At 38.3% G+C, this 17,342-nt stretch overlaps 1 protein-coding gene across 2 annotated transcripts in view; it reads right to left on the bottom strand.

The window, feature by feature from the left end:
* Positions 1–17,342, bottom strand: part of ITGB1 (integrin subunit beta 1) — a 43,586-nt gene that overhangs the window by 6,513 nt on the left and 19,731 nt on the right. The window contains exons 2-16 of one of the 2 annotated variants that reach the window (XM_038127076.1): positions 17,267–17,336; positions 16,937–17,022; positions 15,232–15,454; positions 13,087–13,257; positions 12,536–12,774; positions 11,164–11,319; positions 10,063–10,158; positions 9,203–9,292; positions 8,415–8,555; positions 8,069–8,271; positions 6,833–7,071; positions 5,155–5,377; positions 4,161–4,393; positions 1,873–2,039; positions 1,055–1,135 (exon numbers count right to left, since the gene is read on the bottom strand). In XM_038127076.1, coding sequence (XP_037983004.1) covers positions 1,061–1,135; positions 1,873–2,039; positions 4,161–4,393; positions 5,155–5,377; positions 6,833–7,071; positions 8,069–8,271; positions 8,415–8,555; positions 9,203–9,292; positions 10,063–10,158; positions 11,164–11,319; positions 12,536–12,774; positions 13,087–13,257; positions 15,232–15,454; positions 16,937–17,022; positions 17,267–17,336 — 2,412 coding nt within the window. In that variant the 3' untranslated portion in view covers positions 1,055–1,060. The remainder of the gene's footprint in view (positions 1–1,054; positions 1,136–1,872; positions 2,040–4,160; positions 4,394–5,154; positions 5,378–6,832; positions 7,072–8,068; positions 8,272–8,414; positions 8,556–9,202; positions 9,293–10,062; positions 10,159–11,163; positions 11,320–12,535; positions 12,775–13,086; positions 13,258–15,231; positions 15,455–16,936; positions 17,023–17,266; positions 17,337–17,342) is intronic. The other variant, XM_038127077.1, reaches the window with a different exon arrangement.

The following is a 17,342-nucleotide window of genomic DNA, read 5'->3' as shown; positions in this document are numbered from 1 at the left end:
ATGTTTAATGGATGTGCTGCCTTCCCAAATTCTTCATTCCCCTCCCTCTAGTCTCATCTCTGCACTACTTTCTCTTAGTGCTCTTCTGACATCCATTCCCATGTCAGCCTCCCTTTCCCTCCTTCCCCAGCAGCTGGGGGTCCCAGGGAAGGAGAACACCTCCAGGACTCATGGAAGGGCAGTCTGAGAGTCTGCAGAAGGCATCAACTCATCACTTGTGCTTCAGTGAATTCCTCTCCTGGATACTGCTGTTACTTTGGTGTGTTGGGTGTGAACTCAGCAGCTCCAATCAAATGAGGCACTCAGGCTGAGTTCAGGAGGGAGTAAGAAACTGAGTGAAAAATGTATCTAGAGGGGACAAGGATATTTCCTCCTGTCCTATTAATGTTCCATATCTATGGACATCCTAAAACTGGCTAGGTTACAAGGACGGTGATATTGCCAGTTTCAATAGAAATAAGGATGAATTAAATAAGGTGCATATTTAATTATAAAATTAGTAGAGTATATGCATTTCATACCTTAATTACAGACTAGGTCTATACTAGGTTAATAAGCCAAAGCAGTTGACAAAAAAAAAAGTAATGCTACTCTGCATGTTCACGGAGCTATTCCAACAAAAACAGTGATACTTACAGGCTGGGATATTTTAGGAGTACCTAATCTATCTTAGCAAAAATATTGATTTTAAGCAAACTGACTGCTGATTTGAAGAACTGGAAGACAAAGCATCCCCTGTGTGTCTCTCTACAATCCAAAAATATTCTTCAATCCTAGGAGCTGTTCTATTATGCATCCACACATCTAGGAAAAAAACTAAAGAATCACTTGTTGAATAGTTTAAGCCAGTACTGGTAGTATTAGTAAGTAAGCAATCTCGCTGTCAAAACCAGTTAAAAATTTTCAAGCTGCATTCTTGAAAACCCCACAATCAACACAGAAGTGGATACACTGAGCAAGACTCAAACTGTGATTAACAGACTGTGACACACAGTGAGTTTGAAGGAACATGCAAAGGGGAAAAAAAGGAAAGAAAATGGAAGAAGATACAAACTGAGACTTAGAGACCAGCTTTACGTCCATAGTTTGGATTCTTGAAATTGTTAATAGGACTCTTGTATATTGGATTTTCTTGCTGAAGTAAAAGAAATGGTTAATGTCGAATAATTCAACAGAAAAAAAGCAACATTCTCAACTATCACTGAAAAAGAATCATGCTATATATACAGTGTTAGTAATTTCTTTTTCCCCAGTATGAGATTAATAAATTTTCTTAAATAAAACCAAAAGGCTTCCTAGGGCAATTTTAGAAAAGATATTTTCTCATCAAGCACATGGGGGCGTTGACTTCTACAGAGCTGTAGTGAAGGGGCTCTGATTAGCAGACTCCTGACACTGGCCAGAGGCAGCGATTCCGCATCTATGGGAGCCGACAGACCACAGGCTTGTCTTCCTTGCACATTTCTCTGTTGACAAAGAGCTGGGAAGATTTCAACAAACCAGCACCAGCCATGATTTTGTGACTTTGCGGAAGTCTCCCAGCTAGCCCCGTGTGAGTATTTACAAGATTTCCTCAATCAGCGCAAAATCTTCTTCTTCGCTTTCTACAGAAGTGACTCATCTTTGTAATGAACGTTTGAATCATAGGCTTTAAAGCATGGTAGAACTGCAGAGCTGAACTGTTCTGTCACCATCACATTTCCTCTCTGAAATGTTATTTAAACCTGAGTTACTTCTCTCTTTTCTGCCTCAAGAAACACTTCTCCAAGAGGACTGGTTATAATCTGAAACACTTCAAAGCAAATGAACAAAAATCTTCTATTTTTCCTCTGGTACTGCAGCTTTTATACACAGAAAAGCTTCTTGACTCACCGTATCCCACTTGGCATTCATCTTCTCCTTTTCAAATTTAGCAAATTCTCTTCTGTCATGAATGATCATTAGTAGTTTCCAAATCAATAATAATGCAAGTCCAATAAGAACAATTCCAGCAACCACACCGGCTACAATGGGAATGATGTCAGGACCACTGGGGCACTCTGGGGAACAAAGCAAGGGAAACATGATATTACAAAATGGTAAAGGTAATGCATATCCAGAAGCTGTTAATGTTTGATTTTGTACTGAAGCCAGTATTTTGAATATCAGATATGCCAATACTACTTTTCTTTCAAATAACAGAATTTTTGGAATATGTACATCCTGTAACATTCCAGCTTATTTTTATCCTTCTAATTTGTGTTTGATCTCAGCAACAGAACAACCTGTTCTGAAGAGAAAGTTTATACACTGCTAACCTCTTAAGCTAATTATTTACAATATTAAGAGTAAAATAACTAGCAACCGTATTTAAACATGCAAGAGTTCCAAGTCAAAGCTGTGGCAGTACAAAAGCCAATCAGCAGAACAGGCCCCACACACAGAAACAGAATATCCTGAGTTGGAAGGGACCCACAAGGATCATTGAGTCCAACTCCTGTCCCTGCACAGGGAAGTTCCAAGAGTCACACCCTGTGCCTGAGAGCACTGTGCCAACACTTAATGAACTCTGTCAGGCTGGTGCTGTGACCACTTCCGCGGTCAACCAGTGCCCAACCACCCTCTGGGTGAAGAATCTTTTCTAATATCCAGCCTAAACCTTCCATGACACAACTTCAGGCCATTCCCTCGGGTCCTGTCACTGGTCACCACAGAGATCAGTGTGTGCCCCTCCTCTTCCCCTCACGAGGAAGCTGTAGACTATGATAAAATGCAAGGTGATTTAAAAATGGCTGACACAGAAATAATAATCCTCCAAATTAAAATCCAACTCCACTATTAAATAAAATTCCCAGTAATCACAAACTGAAGAAAGGCTTTTGCAGAGCTCAGTGCACAGACTGAAGGAGTCAGAAGCAAATGAATGCAAGTCCTGTGCAACAGAACAACTGTGGATAGAACACAGCTTCCCCCACACTGCAAACTCCCTATCATCATAGCTGCCTCTGCAAGAGTGAGGGAAGTGGGAAGGGGCATGACAGGAATTCCTGGGGAGCCAGTAAGGAACAAGTGTCTGCTCCACAGAACACAGCTCTACTGGCCAGAGCTTGCTCCTTCAGCACTTGAATGGCACAAATTAAGGTGCCTCCTCATGCACGATGGGCTTGATTCACCTTTGAGCTAAGGCAGCAGAAGTTTGTACATGAAAAGGACAGGCCCCCAAAGCGTAGGGCACGTATGGCTTGTCTTAGGAGATAGAGCTCAATCTCCTTCTCTATACTGTGGACTACTTTTGTAGAGAATTTAAAATATTCTGAATTGAAGCAGTACTTATTTCTAAGAGCCACTAGCCACTGGATTTTGTCAAGTCATGATCATCAAAATTATCAATTCTGAAAATTCCTCAAGTATATAATACAGCACTAAATCTCTAATGTGTGTATTTTCTATCAGGCTTTTAAAAATCAGGAGACCACAAACTGCTAATACACAGAACCATAAATACTGCACTGTTAGATGCAATATCCAGTGATTCAAACTAACAATACTCTTGGTAAACAAATGGTAAACTACTGATGGAGCTATAGAATTGTTCTCACTTTTTTTTTCTATCAGAAGATTGATCTATTAGGGATTAACTAAACAAAATTATTTTGGGATCTATTATTGAAGGTACCACAGTCAAATAAAAGCAAAGGTTTTCAGCATAGAAAAATTCAAGCAGTTTGCAGCATAGTACAGAATTTCATGTAGACTGATCTCAAATTATTAAGAAAAGGAAAAGAAAAAAAGGAAGGAAACCCCACAGACACCATTGTTTATAACCTGTAGCAGAAGCCTAGTAAAAAAAATTATCAAAATGTATCTAAATAGGACTTGCTACAGGAGAGATAAAGTCAGAGTACATCAAGTGCAAACAGGAAATGTTTCAACAAATATATATATCTGATTTACCTTTTGTTTTTAAAAAATAGAATCTGTTTCTATCAGCCCAAGGGTTTGAAAAAACTAGATCTAGGGAGACATATGTTTTTCTAAAGCCACGCACAACTGTCACTTGGGTAACAGGCACCTGTTTCTGAATGCATTTAACTCACCCAAATCAACCAGAGGCACTTTGTAGCACCCAACAACTGCACAAATGAAAAACAAAGGAGGAAGGGGCAACACCATGTTCCTACCTGGGGTCTCCACCACGTGGACATTGGCTTCACCATTTGAGTTGACAGAGTAAGTGAAGTAGAACCAGCAGTCATCAACGTCCTTCTCTTTGCAGTGGGACAGGGGGTCGGGCTGGCCGGGCTGCGGCAGCTTGTCCCGGCTCTCCACGCGCGTCATGTTGAAGTGCATACACTCCTGGGAACACGTCTCCTTCTTCTCTCCCTTATCGAAAGCTCTGCACTGAACACAGTCCCTGGGCAAGAACAAAGCAGAAGCAGTGCTTCTGAACGTGCTCATGGAAGCATTTCATCTCAAGAAATGGTACCGAGAAAACACAGGGGAAAAAGCCCAAGAAAACCAACCCTTTTGCCATAAAGGTTAGGAAAAAAATAAAGTAAGACATGGCTTTGTACCAGTCAGAACATTTATATACCTTGAGATCAACAAAAGCCCTTTTCATAAATTCCTCTTTCCCTGAATGACCCACAGGTTTCAAGGACAGAAAAAACCCCAAACTTTTTCAACACTTCCACCTGGGAAATGAATACTCTCAGAGAAGGCACTGTAAGAACAGGGTACTTACAGAGGAACACACACAGGTTAAAAAGAACAAACTCAATGTTGAGCTTTACAGTGGGGTATCACTGAATAATTCATTGGAAAAAGCAGACTGAATAGGATTTTTATACTAAAAAGACCAAGTTTTTTTCTCAGCACAAAGTGAGTTGCTCAGGAATCCACTTAGCCACTACTTCTAAACATATTTCAAAGTTTTCATGCAGAAAATGCCAGGTTTCGAAAAACCTGGATTTCCAAAGGGAAGGATGCAAATTTCACTGGCCCACACAGGTCTAGGTTTAGTTATTGACTGTCAAGTTAGTAATTTCAGTAGTATTTCTTTTAAGCAAAAATCTTAGCTGAAGTTTTAACTATCAAAAGCTTTGTTTTAAAAATCCTCACATATCACAAACTCAAAATGCACAGAAGCTGGGTCTTGGTTTTCTGGGTACATACTTGTGTTCTGCACAGACACCAAGGCAAGTCTGACACATTTCACAGGTGGGGCCTTGGAATTTGGGATCTGTACAGTTACAGGTGCCACATTCACAGGTTCCTCTTCCATTGCAAATCTGCCCATTAGATGCCATACACGGTGTAGTATCCAAGGAACAATCACAGGCGCTGCCAGTGAAGTTGGGGAAACACTCGCACACTCTGCACTTGCAGATGCCATTTCCTGTGCAGTGAAAAGGTATTGCAATGAAATCAAGTCTAATATGAAAAAATCTGTGACAGTGAGAAATAAATGTTCATCACCTCAGGGTAGATAAAAGGAAAAAAACATGGTGAGATAATGAAGAATGAATTAAGAGGTACAAAATAAATTTTAGCTCCTTGAAAGACTACTTGCAGGCATTTGTCCCCTTTTCCCATTCTCCTATACATCTGGATTTCCTTTCAGAAACAAAAGAACAAGACAAGGGAATATCACATCAAGAATAGTACAATGTGATGACCATATCCCCTGGGTGGAGAAGCATGACAGCACTGCTTCAGTTCACAATCTTGCATGCATTGACTGCTATATGACAATATGGATAGATATGGACTGCTACAGATAAATTCATGGCTCCTGTCTTCATATCTATCACTATACAAATGTATAAAGCAAGACTTAAAAAGATGAGTGCACTGAGTATTCAAAACACAGAAAAATGAAACAGCTTTGGCTCCACAGGACACCAATTCAGTTCAGCTGCTGTACTTCCGACCTCACACACCCAACCCAGCTTCATGCTCCTTACACTCTCTGCACATGAAACAAGATGCCTTTATACTGATCTGGATGACAAGGAAAGGTCTTTGGCCACACCCCTCCTTCTCCAATGAATGAAGTGTTTCAGTCAACACTTTCCTGTCACCGTGTATTCTGGAACATCACCATCATTGCCCCCATCCTTTGCAGAGCAATAGTGGATTCTGAGCAAATGAGGTATTCTCATCACTCAGTTAGAGCTTAGTAGCTTCTGTTTTATTTTTGCAGCACAGACAACACTGAGGTAGTAGTTATACTCCTACCAGATACTTCCACATGCAAAGCAGCAAAATAATTTAGACACTGGCTGCTGAATGGTTTTTTAAATTGCTTTAGATTTCAGGAATTAACTATCACCAAAGTCTTGCATGAAGGGCTTCAGGTGTTTTTTTGGATCTTGCACATTCTGGTCTTCACTTACCTTTCAGAACAGTGTCAAGCACTCACTGGTATCCTGTCAAGCACCAAAGTCAAGCACTCACTATTACAAATAAGCTGAGGGCATTCTCTCTTTCTATTGACACAGTGCTTACACTGAACCAGTACAACACTACAATCTCAGGACAGCTGTCTCAGCCTTCTTTGCTGAAATACCTGAGGGTAACTCTGCAATAAACAGCAGAAGTCAAGTTCACTTTACACCCTTCTTGGAGCTGTGATTGAAGGAAGGTGAAATGTGCATTAACAGACTACATGTTCAGAGGGCTGTTTTATTAATAGACAAGTGTTTGTAATCACTAAATCTGTGAGTATCCTCATGTCTGTTATCAAGTGGCTTTGATCTTTTAGCTAAGTATCCCTACTCTGCTGGGTAGAGAAGACAGACTTGTGAACTGCTGACCAGCTGTGCCTGCAGAAAGCTGAATGCTCTCTCACCTCCACAGATTAAACCATTTGATCGATCACAGTTGAAGTTGTCACATTCACAGTATTTGCCAGAATACACCTCATTGGTGTTCTCCCTTTTCTTGCACACGCATTGTCCACAAATGCATTCTCCATTGTTACTGCAGATTTCTGTGCTGTTCTCCCTCCTGCAGTAAGCATCCATATCCTCACTATTTACTTCATCTGTGCTACATTCACATAGTCTTCCAATACGTCCTTCATTACATCTGCAAGGTAAAAGCATGACTGAAAATGTAACCTTAACTGAAAGTCACAAAAAAGGGCCACAAGAATAGCACAAAGAACAGCAGTAAAAGTGACTACTCTCTCAAGGGATGTTCCAACTTAAACTTCAAATGAGGTTTTCAGCACACACCTGTGTACCAGTTCTTGAAGGCACAGGAGCAAACTGGACTAAGTTGCTCTTATGCTGATTATCTTATCTGATATTCCAGGTGAGAGACTATGTGTCATTCCCTCTAACTAAACTGTCACACAATCATTATTAATCCCTCTTTCATGTGACAGAACAATAATTATTTCTCAAGTGACAACATCTGTTCCCGGTAATGCTGCCAGCATTCCAATGAAAAGGTGTCCTATGAATAGCAATTAAGAAGGAGAGCAGATGATCTTCAGAGCTGCCAAACTGAGATCTTCAGGGATCAGCACTTCTCATTATCGAGGGTAAGATATAGATGAGCAAATGGAGGTTGCTTTTGTTCCCATCAGTGATCGACAGACTGTTACATGGTGTGCACCAGAGACAACAAATCATTGGGAAAGTGCTAACAAATCACTGGGAAACTGCTGCACTTACAAAAACAAAAGGCTGTGCTTACCCACAGGCCCGTTCTCACCTGTGTGAAACCAACTGGACACCAGTGACAGTGACATCAAGTATAAGTTTTTCTACACATAGATGGGAAAATCTGTTCTCTTGATTTAAAAGGGAACACCAAAAACTGATCTATATCCTTTAAAATACTGACTCAAGGCCAAGTTTGAATTCTGACTCATACAATAATGCTGATCTAATGATCAATATTTAAGTATGGGGATTATTTGCAGAGATATGGCAGTATTTTAGAGCATCCTAAAAGAAACAGGCCTGTAACAATAATTCTTGCCCTTTTAAAAAAATTAGTAAACCCTAGTTAAGGAAACAAAGATCTTGCTCATATTTCTCTTTTGCAAAAATAAGGAAAATGTCTATTTATTTACCTGCACGCACCACATTCAAATGTTCCATTTCCTGCATGGCAGGCTGGACTATTGGGTTCTCCTTCACTTTGACACTGACACTCACAGATGAACTGGAGATTAATTTCAACTTCTTCAGTGAATCCCAGTGGTTTAATTTTAATTGTTTCATTTTGTTCTTTCTTTGGACATTCATTAGCTGTTATATTAATCTCAAATCTAACCTGCAAAACAAATTAAAAAAAAAAAAAAAAAAGAGTGTCATGTTACTACAAGGAGTTTTGTCTGTACTATTAAAAAGAAATGCTGTGCTGGACATTTTAAATGCATTTTGTATTTGAGCAGCAGCACATATACTCTGAGTTACCTCATCTCCAATTGAAATGTTAGAACACTTCCTTCCATCTTCTTGTGTGTCATTCACTCCATTCTTGCAGAAAGACTTGTAACTGATTGTCACTCCTTTTGGTAGCTTAGTATTTTCCAGGATAACCTCTGAAGAAAGAGACTGAAACAACAGTAATTACCTAACTTCAAACTGAGTTGCAGAAGTGTTCTGTTGAAGAACAGACATTATACAACTATGCCCAGTCTAAGCACCAACCCCAGAGGCACACTGGAATTATTTAAGTTCCAATGTGCTGAGAAACACCAGGCCAGGGCTGCCCAAAGTCACACTGTGGTGACTCCTTCCCATGTCTGAACTTGTTACAAAGTCAGGACAGGTTTCCACAGATGTGGAGGCCCTTGTTTACCCCATGTACTCCAGAGGAGAAGGGAGGCTCATTAACACACAATGCAGCAATGAAGAAAATATTGTGGGGCCAAACCCAGCAAAATGGCCTTTATTGCTGACACTTAGAAGGAAGGTAAAAGTGAAGAAGCTGAAGAAACAGTGTGGGTTTTGGTTGTGAATTTTAGTTTTTGAAAGGGAAAACGTGGATGGTAAGTTTTCCTCGTAATGCCATTTTAAATGACTTTAAGAGTGTATCTTTTTACTCATCTAACCTCTTACTGCCATAGAGGCTGAATGTTTAGTATGGTTTTACAGCAATGGAGTGTATTTATAGTGTAGAACACTAACTAAACCACCTTAGAGTCTCTGCTTGAAAAACTTAGGAGCAAGAAAAATTAATACATAAAATCTGAACTTACATTGTATGCATCGATGATCAGCTGAATCACATTGCTGGAATTTGAAGACAATGTTCCCACTGCTGATTTTGGTATCAGATTTTTCAGTTCCTTTCAATATTGACAAAAAAAGAAGGAAAAGTACAGTCTTACTAGCAAATAGAGTGTAATTTGCAGTACAAATGGTGATATAATGTATTAGTGGATTAACTAGTAAAGTACTTCAGAAAATAAAGCTGTGTTGCCAGTGAAGAACACAATTTTTGAGGCTATACACAGCCTTATTGGCACAAACTCTGCATTTGGTAAGAGAATACTAAGCCCTTCTCTTGTACAAGCTGACCACAATCTCTCTTCAACCACACTTAGAATACATTAAAAATAGGCAGGCATCATTTTCCAACAAAAATTTGAAAACAGTTTAAAAAAGAACCCCAAAACCAAAAAAACAGGTTAAAAGAAGGAAAAATATGCATGTCCTTTACGCAGTCATTTCCTATTGCACAATCACATCCAGCAGTTTAGTTAATTTTAAACATGGAATATATAAATAGAACAAAAGAGACAAAATATGTTCTTTCATAAGTGTGTCCCCTGATTCAGTGTCCACACCCCCCTCAGCTATTTTGATGTAAAAATGTTCACAAAAATTAGAACTGCAAATGTGTTCTCCACTCACTCATACCTATAAAGAGTAGCTAGGAGAAGGGGCACTTCCTCACTGGAAATTACAGACAGAGTCACTTTTGATTTGAAGAAATAAAAAAAGCTTAATAATAAAGTATGTGGGTAGCAAAATATTACTTCCATGATCACTAACTTCCACAATTACTTTAATTTCAAATAAGTCAATTTTAATGACTTCAGAGTAATTTCTTTACCTTATAGACTGCCTGAAACTCTTCAGTAACAGCAAAGATTGTCTGAATATTGTTCTCACTAAGTTTCTGTACCAGATGAGCAATAGAGGGATAATCCTAAAAAAGTCAAGCATAAAATTAAATTCAAATTTGAGACATATTGCTAGAAAATAATCAAAAAGACTCTGACATCATAAATACAAATCATCTTCAGAAACATACACAGAACTCCTAACTCTTCATGTCACAGTTCTAAAGCAAAACAACCTCTGAAAACAAACAGACATTGGTAAGATTTCATATATGCCTCATGAAGATAGATGTTTCTTCACACGGACATTATCACATTCCATGCCATATACAAGGTTAAATCTTTATTCTCAATGTCCTCAGAAGATTATCTTCAGTCCCTCAAAACCACTGCTTTTTCACTGTTTCACAAAGAAATGATGAAACAAAATGGAATTAATTTTAGGTTTTTATTGTACTATTTTCAATCAAAGTTAGGAATATAGGAACACACAAACTTGGTGAAGCTTATTGTGGTTACCCCATCTGGTAATTTTTTCTCTTTGCATTTTTTGTCAGCTCTCCCTTCCAGTAAACCACGAAGACAATGTTAACCATACTCTCACCATAAACTTTGCATTGTAAGATTTTGGTCTTAAAAAACCATTCAAGCAGATATTTTACAGTATTTTTCACTAGTAAACTATTCTGAAAATGAAGACTGGTGAAATGATCAAATAATGAAACAACAGCACAGTTTCCCAGTGGACATACAAGTCCAGCTTAGGAGTTGGACTCTGTGACCCTTGTGCATCCCTTCCAACTCAGAACACTCTGTGATTCAATGTGGCATACAGGCCTATTAGTCAGCAAAAAGGTCAAAATCCAGCAACATATAATCATAGCATGAAAGTTGCCATTTCTTGAAATTTTCCAATTAAGACTAGATGAATTCTTGCACATTTGCTTTAGTTTAACTACAGTCACTTGATGTAAACAGATAAATTTTCCAAGACATAGTGGTCTGAAACTGTATCACATGACCCAATGAGGTCTTTGGAGCTTAAGCATCATAAAATATTAATTTCCCTAGAAGATGATATAAAGACTTACGTAATAGTGGCTCATTGTGTACACATTATTTTCCAGATGACATTTCCCATCATTTGGCAGAACAATTCCACCAAGTTTACCATCTCCTGCAAAGTGGAATCCAGCATCCGTGGAAAACACTAATAGTCTTGTAACATTCCTCCAGCCAATTTGTTCCTTGGGAAAAACACAAATATATTTTTGTTATTTTGTACCAATTTATTTTAAAGCATTGGGGACCAACACTTGAGAGAGAAGTGCATGGAAATTTAGAGACTTAGGAGAAGTCACATTGCAAAAGTGTCACCCTGGAAAACATTAATTCACGTAAACCTTGGAAACACTTGTGTTTCGTTAAATGTCTGCTCCAAAACATCTGCTGCAGATTTTTCATCAAGGGCAGAAAAGGTTCTTTTTGAGATAGACCCTGTTCAGTTCTCACTGGAGTATCTGGAGAGTGACAGGGTTTAGAAATCAGGCTCTTCAGTGCCAGTTCCACTCCCATGCCACGCCCAGGCAGCCCCAGGACACTGGTGTGCAGCAGTGCTGAACTGCCCAGCATTAGACTCTGAAGAATCATCAGGCTTTGCCAACCTAGTGCAGATCTGCACCAGCACAGTGCTTGCCAGAGGACTGGCCCATGAGCATCCTGGCTCACAAACAACTGTTTAATTATGTAAACTGCCCTTTCCTATTTTTTAAAATTTATCCATGGAGCTGAAGCCCAAGCTAATTTAATCAAATAAGACCATCCAGAAGTGTCATATACTAACAGTTACCACAAAAAAAAACCAAAAAACCCTAAAAGGCTTATGATAAACACTGCGCTTTTATATCAAAACTCCAGATAACTTCAGAAAGTCTTGAATTAATGGCTCAACAGCAAAAATAATATGGAAACAAAGCAATAAACTTAGGTATTGCTTTTTTGGGAGTCCATTTTGTAGAGGTGCATAAAACCATCCGAAAAAATGACAGAAACAAAGAATCCTTAGGCCTTCAAAAATAAGTAAAAAACCAGTTTTCCATCTACTTTGAGAAACTAGTAGAAGTCACAACACACCAAATTCCTGCAACCACAAACACAAGAAACTTACAGACCTTCAAAATAATCTGAGAATAATTGCTTACTCGGGATCTCATTCACTTTTAAGCAGAACCTGACTCTTCCTCTACAGCAAACTTTAAAAGCTTTGTCTCTATGTGCTGTGATCACAACCTCTGTTGGGCACCTTCACATTTCCCAGTTTCATTCACTCACTACATTCTTCCTCACCTACCCAGTCTTGCTCATAGAGGGGACATATTCAAATGCCAGCCACCATAAAACACTAAGGCTGCATTCAAACAATTTTATCTAATAGAACAGTAAAAAAAGATAACACACACTTACCCCACAAACTGCAACCTGCATTATTGCATCAAATCCACCTTCAGGAGAATCTAAGTTCCCAGAAATGTGCTGTTTACCTACAAGTTCATTGAATTTGTTTCCTTCACTGGTAAGGCTGAGCACATTTTTATAGCTAAATGGACTTGTACAGTTCTGGTCCCCTGTACAAGGATTTCTGAGTTTGGCTGGTGTTGTACTTATGTAAGGCATCACAGTTTTCTCCACAAAAGAGCCAAAGCCTAAGACAAGAAAAACAAAATCTCTGTAAGCTGAAGAATGGAAGTCTCATTTCTATTATCACACAACAGAATTCAAATGCATTGTAGCTGAACTGACATCAGAAACAGCTCTTATACTTGTTAATGTCCCATCTTCTCCATCAATGCCAAATACTTTTACGCTGTTCAACGGGTCCTATGTATTAGAATATCTGCCATAATGCTGCTAAACTGAAAAAAAAATATTCTTCATATAGAATAATGTGAAAAAACATCAGGAAAGAAACTTAGAAGAAAATTATTGTATTTTTAGAATAGGCAAATCTTTCTTACCAATCCGAAAGTCTGAAGTTATTTTTTCCATCTCTAACATCAGAGCTGTTCCGAGACTTTTCACATTCTCCAAATCATCTTTCATAGAATAGGAGAGGTCCATAAGATAATAAAGGTCAATGGGGTAGTCTTCAGCTCTCTTGAATTTTAATGAAAATGTCTGGGGTTCCCCTGTTTTGGAGATTAAACAACAAACAGAAACCACTAAAAATTCCACAACTGCACTGGCAAGAAAAACGCCTTTCTAAGGAAAGGCTTGCAAATCCCTATGAAGGTTTTGAATTACTAAAGGTGAGTTATTAGGGTGAGTTATTTTTTTCTCCTGTTGACTGAAATGCTTAACAACAAATTATGATTGAAAAAAATGTCAAAAGTGTTTCTTTCCAGTGTTCAGCTTTGTATTTCTGAGGTACTTTATCTCCTCACAGAATAATTATCATGTCAGAACCCAAGCTTCTTATAATTGCTGCAAATTCAAATCTTCACACTTGCAGTCATTCTAACAAGGTTCCTGTAAGACCTAATGGCACAAATTTTTGACATCTCTTTTCATCCAAGATGACTTCAATAATTCTCAAAAGTTAAAAAACCACATTGTTTTAATAGGTTTATAAAAGGAAAATTAGTTCTGGATGGAATATTGCAAGTTACTTTGCATCTACCAAGCTTAGAGCACAGAAATGGCAGTGAGAGAACAGCAAGTTAGTATTTGTTGTGATTGTAAGCCCAGACCCTGCATTTTACCAACAGAAGAACGTAGTCTCACTCTGATGTTGAAAGACAGTGCAGAAGGATTACACACACATACCACACACCCCTTTTCCCAGAAACTGCAACAGTATTCCTTTGCCTATTTTATACAAAATAAGGAATTAAATCAATAGGATTGCCCACTCCCCTCAGTCATTGAGCTTAAATGGCAGCATTGCTGCTACTTAAGTTTGCTTAATAATTACTAAACATTTACTAAACATCAGCAAAATTAGTGAAGTGGGAAAAGCATTAAATGGGCAAGTCACACAGCTATGTAACATGGTTTTCACCAAAAAACCCCCAAACAACAAAGGGGAAAAAAGCCAGCACAAAAGTCTGTTTAGATTTTCCTTAGCTAATATTTCAAAAAGCCTGCGCAGAAAGCAAGTATCTCTCTCTGCAGTTCTCAGTCCCTCAGAGAGCTAATACCAATGGAAGTGCTTACAAACACCTCTTGGGTAATTAGATTCTGGTTGCCCAGGTCCCTGCTATGTTCTGATGAAGACATTTCTGTGTCACCAGAGGAACAATAATTTGGTTTGAAGCAAAAAAGTTCCCATTAGAAATAAATAGGAGCCATACCAAAACTGCAAAATAATTTTCATTACTTTCCTCTTTACATCATGCTGAGCCTGCTTCACATCACCTTCCAATTATTACTGCAACTACCACCAAGCAGCTGACCCCAAGTACAAGCTCTTCTTCCAGGAAAATACAAGGCAGCTGCTCAATGTGTCTACAGTACCTAAGAACTCTCCTTGAGGACAAACTCCATTGTGCTCAAGTGAGCCACTAGCCCTGTTCCTCCCTGCCCCCCTCATTTGAACTAGATAAAGTTCTCTTTAGGGGCTAGAAATGGCACACAATTCTGTGTTTTCACTGCTGTGGTTCTGTGCCCACATCTTTAGCCTCTGGAAGGTATTTTATGTAGCAACCCAAAAATTGTGCTGCATAACTGCAAAATCACTTTGTTTAGACATGCAGACTGCAGGAAGCAGCAGTACTTCAAGCAAAAGGAAATGTTCTAGTAACTTTATGTTTTTGCTGATTCCTCTACTTTCATCCTACAGGCACACTGTAGAAAATCAACTACAAAACACTGAAAACAAAACAATTTTACCTTTCTGATACATCTAACAATCCGTGTTGCATCAATTTTCTCCTAAATTCTATTGGGAAAAAAGAAAAAGTGGTAATATCTAATCTTTCTCAAAAATCAAACAGTATTTGGAGTACCTACACACCTGGAGCTGAACTGAATGGCTCTGCTATCATTCACGTTATCTGAAAAATAGTCATTTCTGTAACAAAATGGTCACACATGCAAATCAAAAAATGCAGACGTGGTGGTGACAGAGAATCATCCCAAAACTGGAACGAAACTGTCCTTACCGACTCTTAGATGCAGTGATAATTTCTGTGGCTGGATCTGTGTAATGGCTTCTGGTTTCAGCTTCTCTGCAGCACCTTTCTTACGATTTGTTACTTCTCGGTTTTCGAGCACCTGTTTGCTGCCTCTGGGGTTCTCTATATCTTCCATAGGGCAGCCTTTACTCTTCAGTGCTGCCAAGTCATCGCACCGGGCAGATGTTGGCTCTCCTTCTTGCAAAAAGTCCTGGAAAACACAGCAAAAGAGAATCACGCTTACAGCTATGGGCATGTTCTTAAACTCTACCCACAACTGCTCTTCCTACAATGACCACATCTATTTTTTTCCAAAGTTCAGTAATAAAACACATGGTCTTGAAATACATTAAATTATAGTTCATATATTCAATGACTACTATTTACTCCAGGAGTTTGCATCTACTTATACTTACTTGTGTATAAGATGCAAGAGGGGGAAAAAAAATAAAGCCCAATGCAAACTCCATTAGAAGTGGGACATCTGTTTAAACTGGCTACTCTAAAAGTGACTGCGAGTAGAAAAATCTTTCATTTTCACATAGTTACCAATAATGTGAACCTATTCATACAGCCTGCTTTTAACATTCTTTCCTTTTTAATTAAAATTATATAAGTGTACCTTAGTACTCCACAACAAAGTAATAGCTATATGCTGACAGAGCAGGGCAAAGACAGACAACTCTTATTTTGGGGAAATTCAATCTGAAAGTAACACCCATAAGCAAAACCAATCCTTAACTTTGTTCTGAACAACAAATTCTCATTACACCAAACCTTAAAAAAGCTCCAACCTCAAATATAAATAAATAAGGTTTCCACTTGAGAAACTTGGCAATTCTGATTCTGCCCCCATCCCTAAAATATGCATATAAATAAATGTATACTAAAGCTTGTCAGTTTTTGTTGACACAGACCTACCAGAGAAATCTGACAGCTCAAAGTGAAATTATATCACTGAAATCAGTCAGTTTAACTAAATATTGCAAGTTTATAAGCTGGTTTGGGGAATAGTAAGTAGGCAATATATAGAAATAAAGATAAATTATCATCTCCTAGCAAGAAAAAGGAAAATTTCTCAGTTTTAATAACAAATCAGAGCTACAGAAAATATTCCCTTCTGTTTCTAACCTGAAGATGATACGTCAGCATAGAGTGGTTATATCTTATATTTTGCAATTTCCTGAACTTAATTTTTCTTAACATACCCTTTTTGTTTCATAATGAATAAAATACCCACCCACACAAACCTATCTCTTACTCCTCAGGGCTACCAACAGAAAACTAAAATTTGAAAATCTTTCTTTTAGAAGAAAAACCCCCTTCAATCTCTTTCCCTACTTCACCTACATCTATATAAAATTAGCTCTAACTCTAAAGACACTGGAAGACTATAATTAAGCATACTCAGACAGATTCCACATTGGAGTAATTTTAAATAACTATGAGACAGCTTATAGGGTCTGTATACACTTGGGACTTAGAAAAGGAGAAGTAAACACATTGTGAAAAACATACTCAAATCAGAAAAATCACAGTATTTGATTTTTAAAGTACAAATAAGTATCGAATTGAAGAACTACAGGAAATTACTATTAATGAAAACAGACATTTCTATATGGGTAAAGTATTTACTAAAGTTTGAAACCAAGGGAAAAAACCAAACCATAAGAAGATTTTTTGCAACACTTACTGTTTTTTTACACCAGCCACAGTTTGGTCCTGCTTGTATACATTCCCCACATGACTTTGCGTTTGCTTTTATGCAGTCGCTTCCACCTAGCGAGGAACGCAAATCTGTCACTTCAGTTACAAAAAGGTGTTTTACAACAACAGCGTTTCACTTTGGTTCCCTCTGCTTTTGTAAACTAAGTTCCACCTACAGGTTATTAACATGAGATATGGCTGACCAACTGCCATTAGAATTTGTCTAGTGAGGATGTATTTAGCCACATAAATAACTGCTAAAAGGATACAGTTGTAAAGCAGCAGTTAACTACTGGAGTGCAATCAAGTGCCTTACCTTGCTGGGCTAATCCATTCCATATCAAGCAACAGAGGACGCCAGCACACGTGAGCCATTTGAAATTAGTCTGGAA

Source organism: Motacilla alba, chromosome 2, assembly GCF_015832195.1.
Source record: "Motacilla alba alba isolate MOTALB_02 chromosome 2, Motacilla_alba_V1.0_pri, whole genome shotgun sequence".
Classification (NCBI taxonomy): Eukaryota; Metazoa; Chordata; class Aves; order Passeriformes; family Motacillidae; genus Motacilla; species Motacilla alba.
This window is presented reverse-complemented; position numbering and strand designations above follow the sequence as displayed.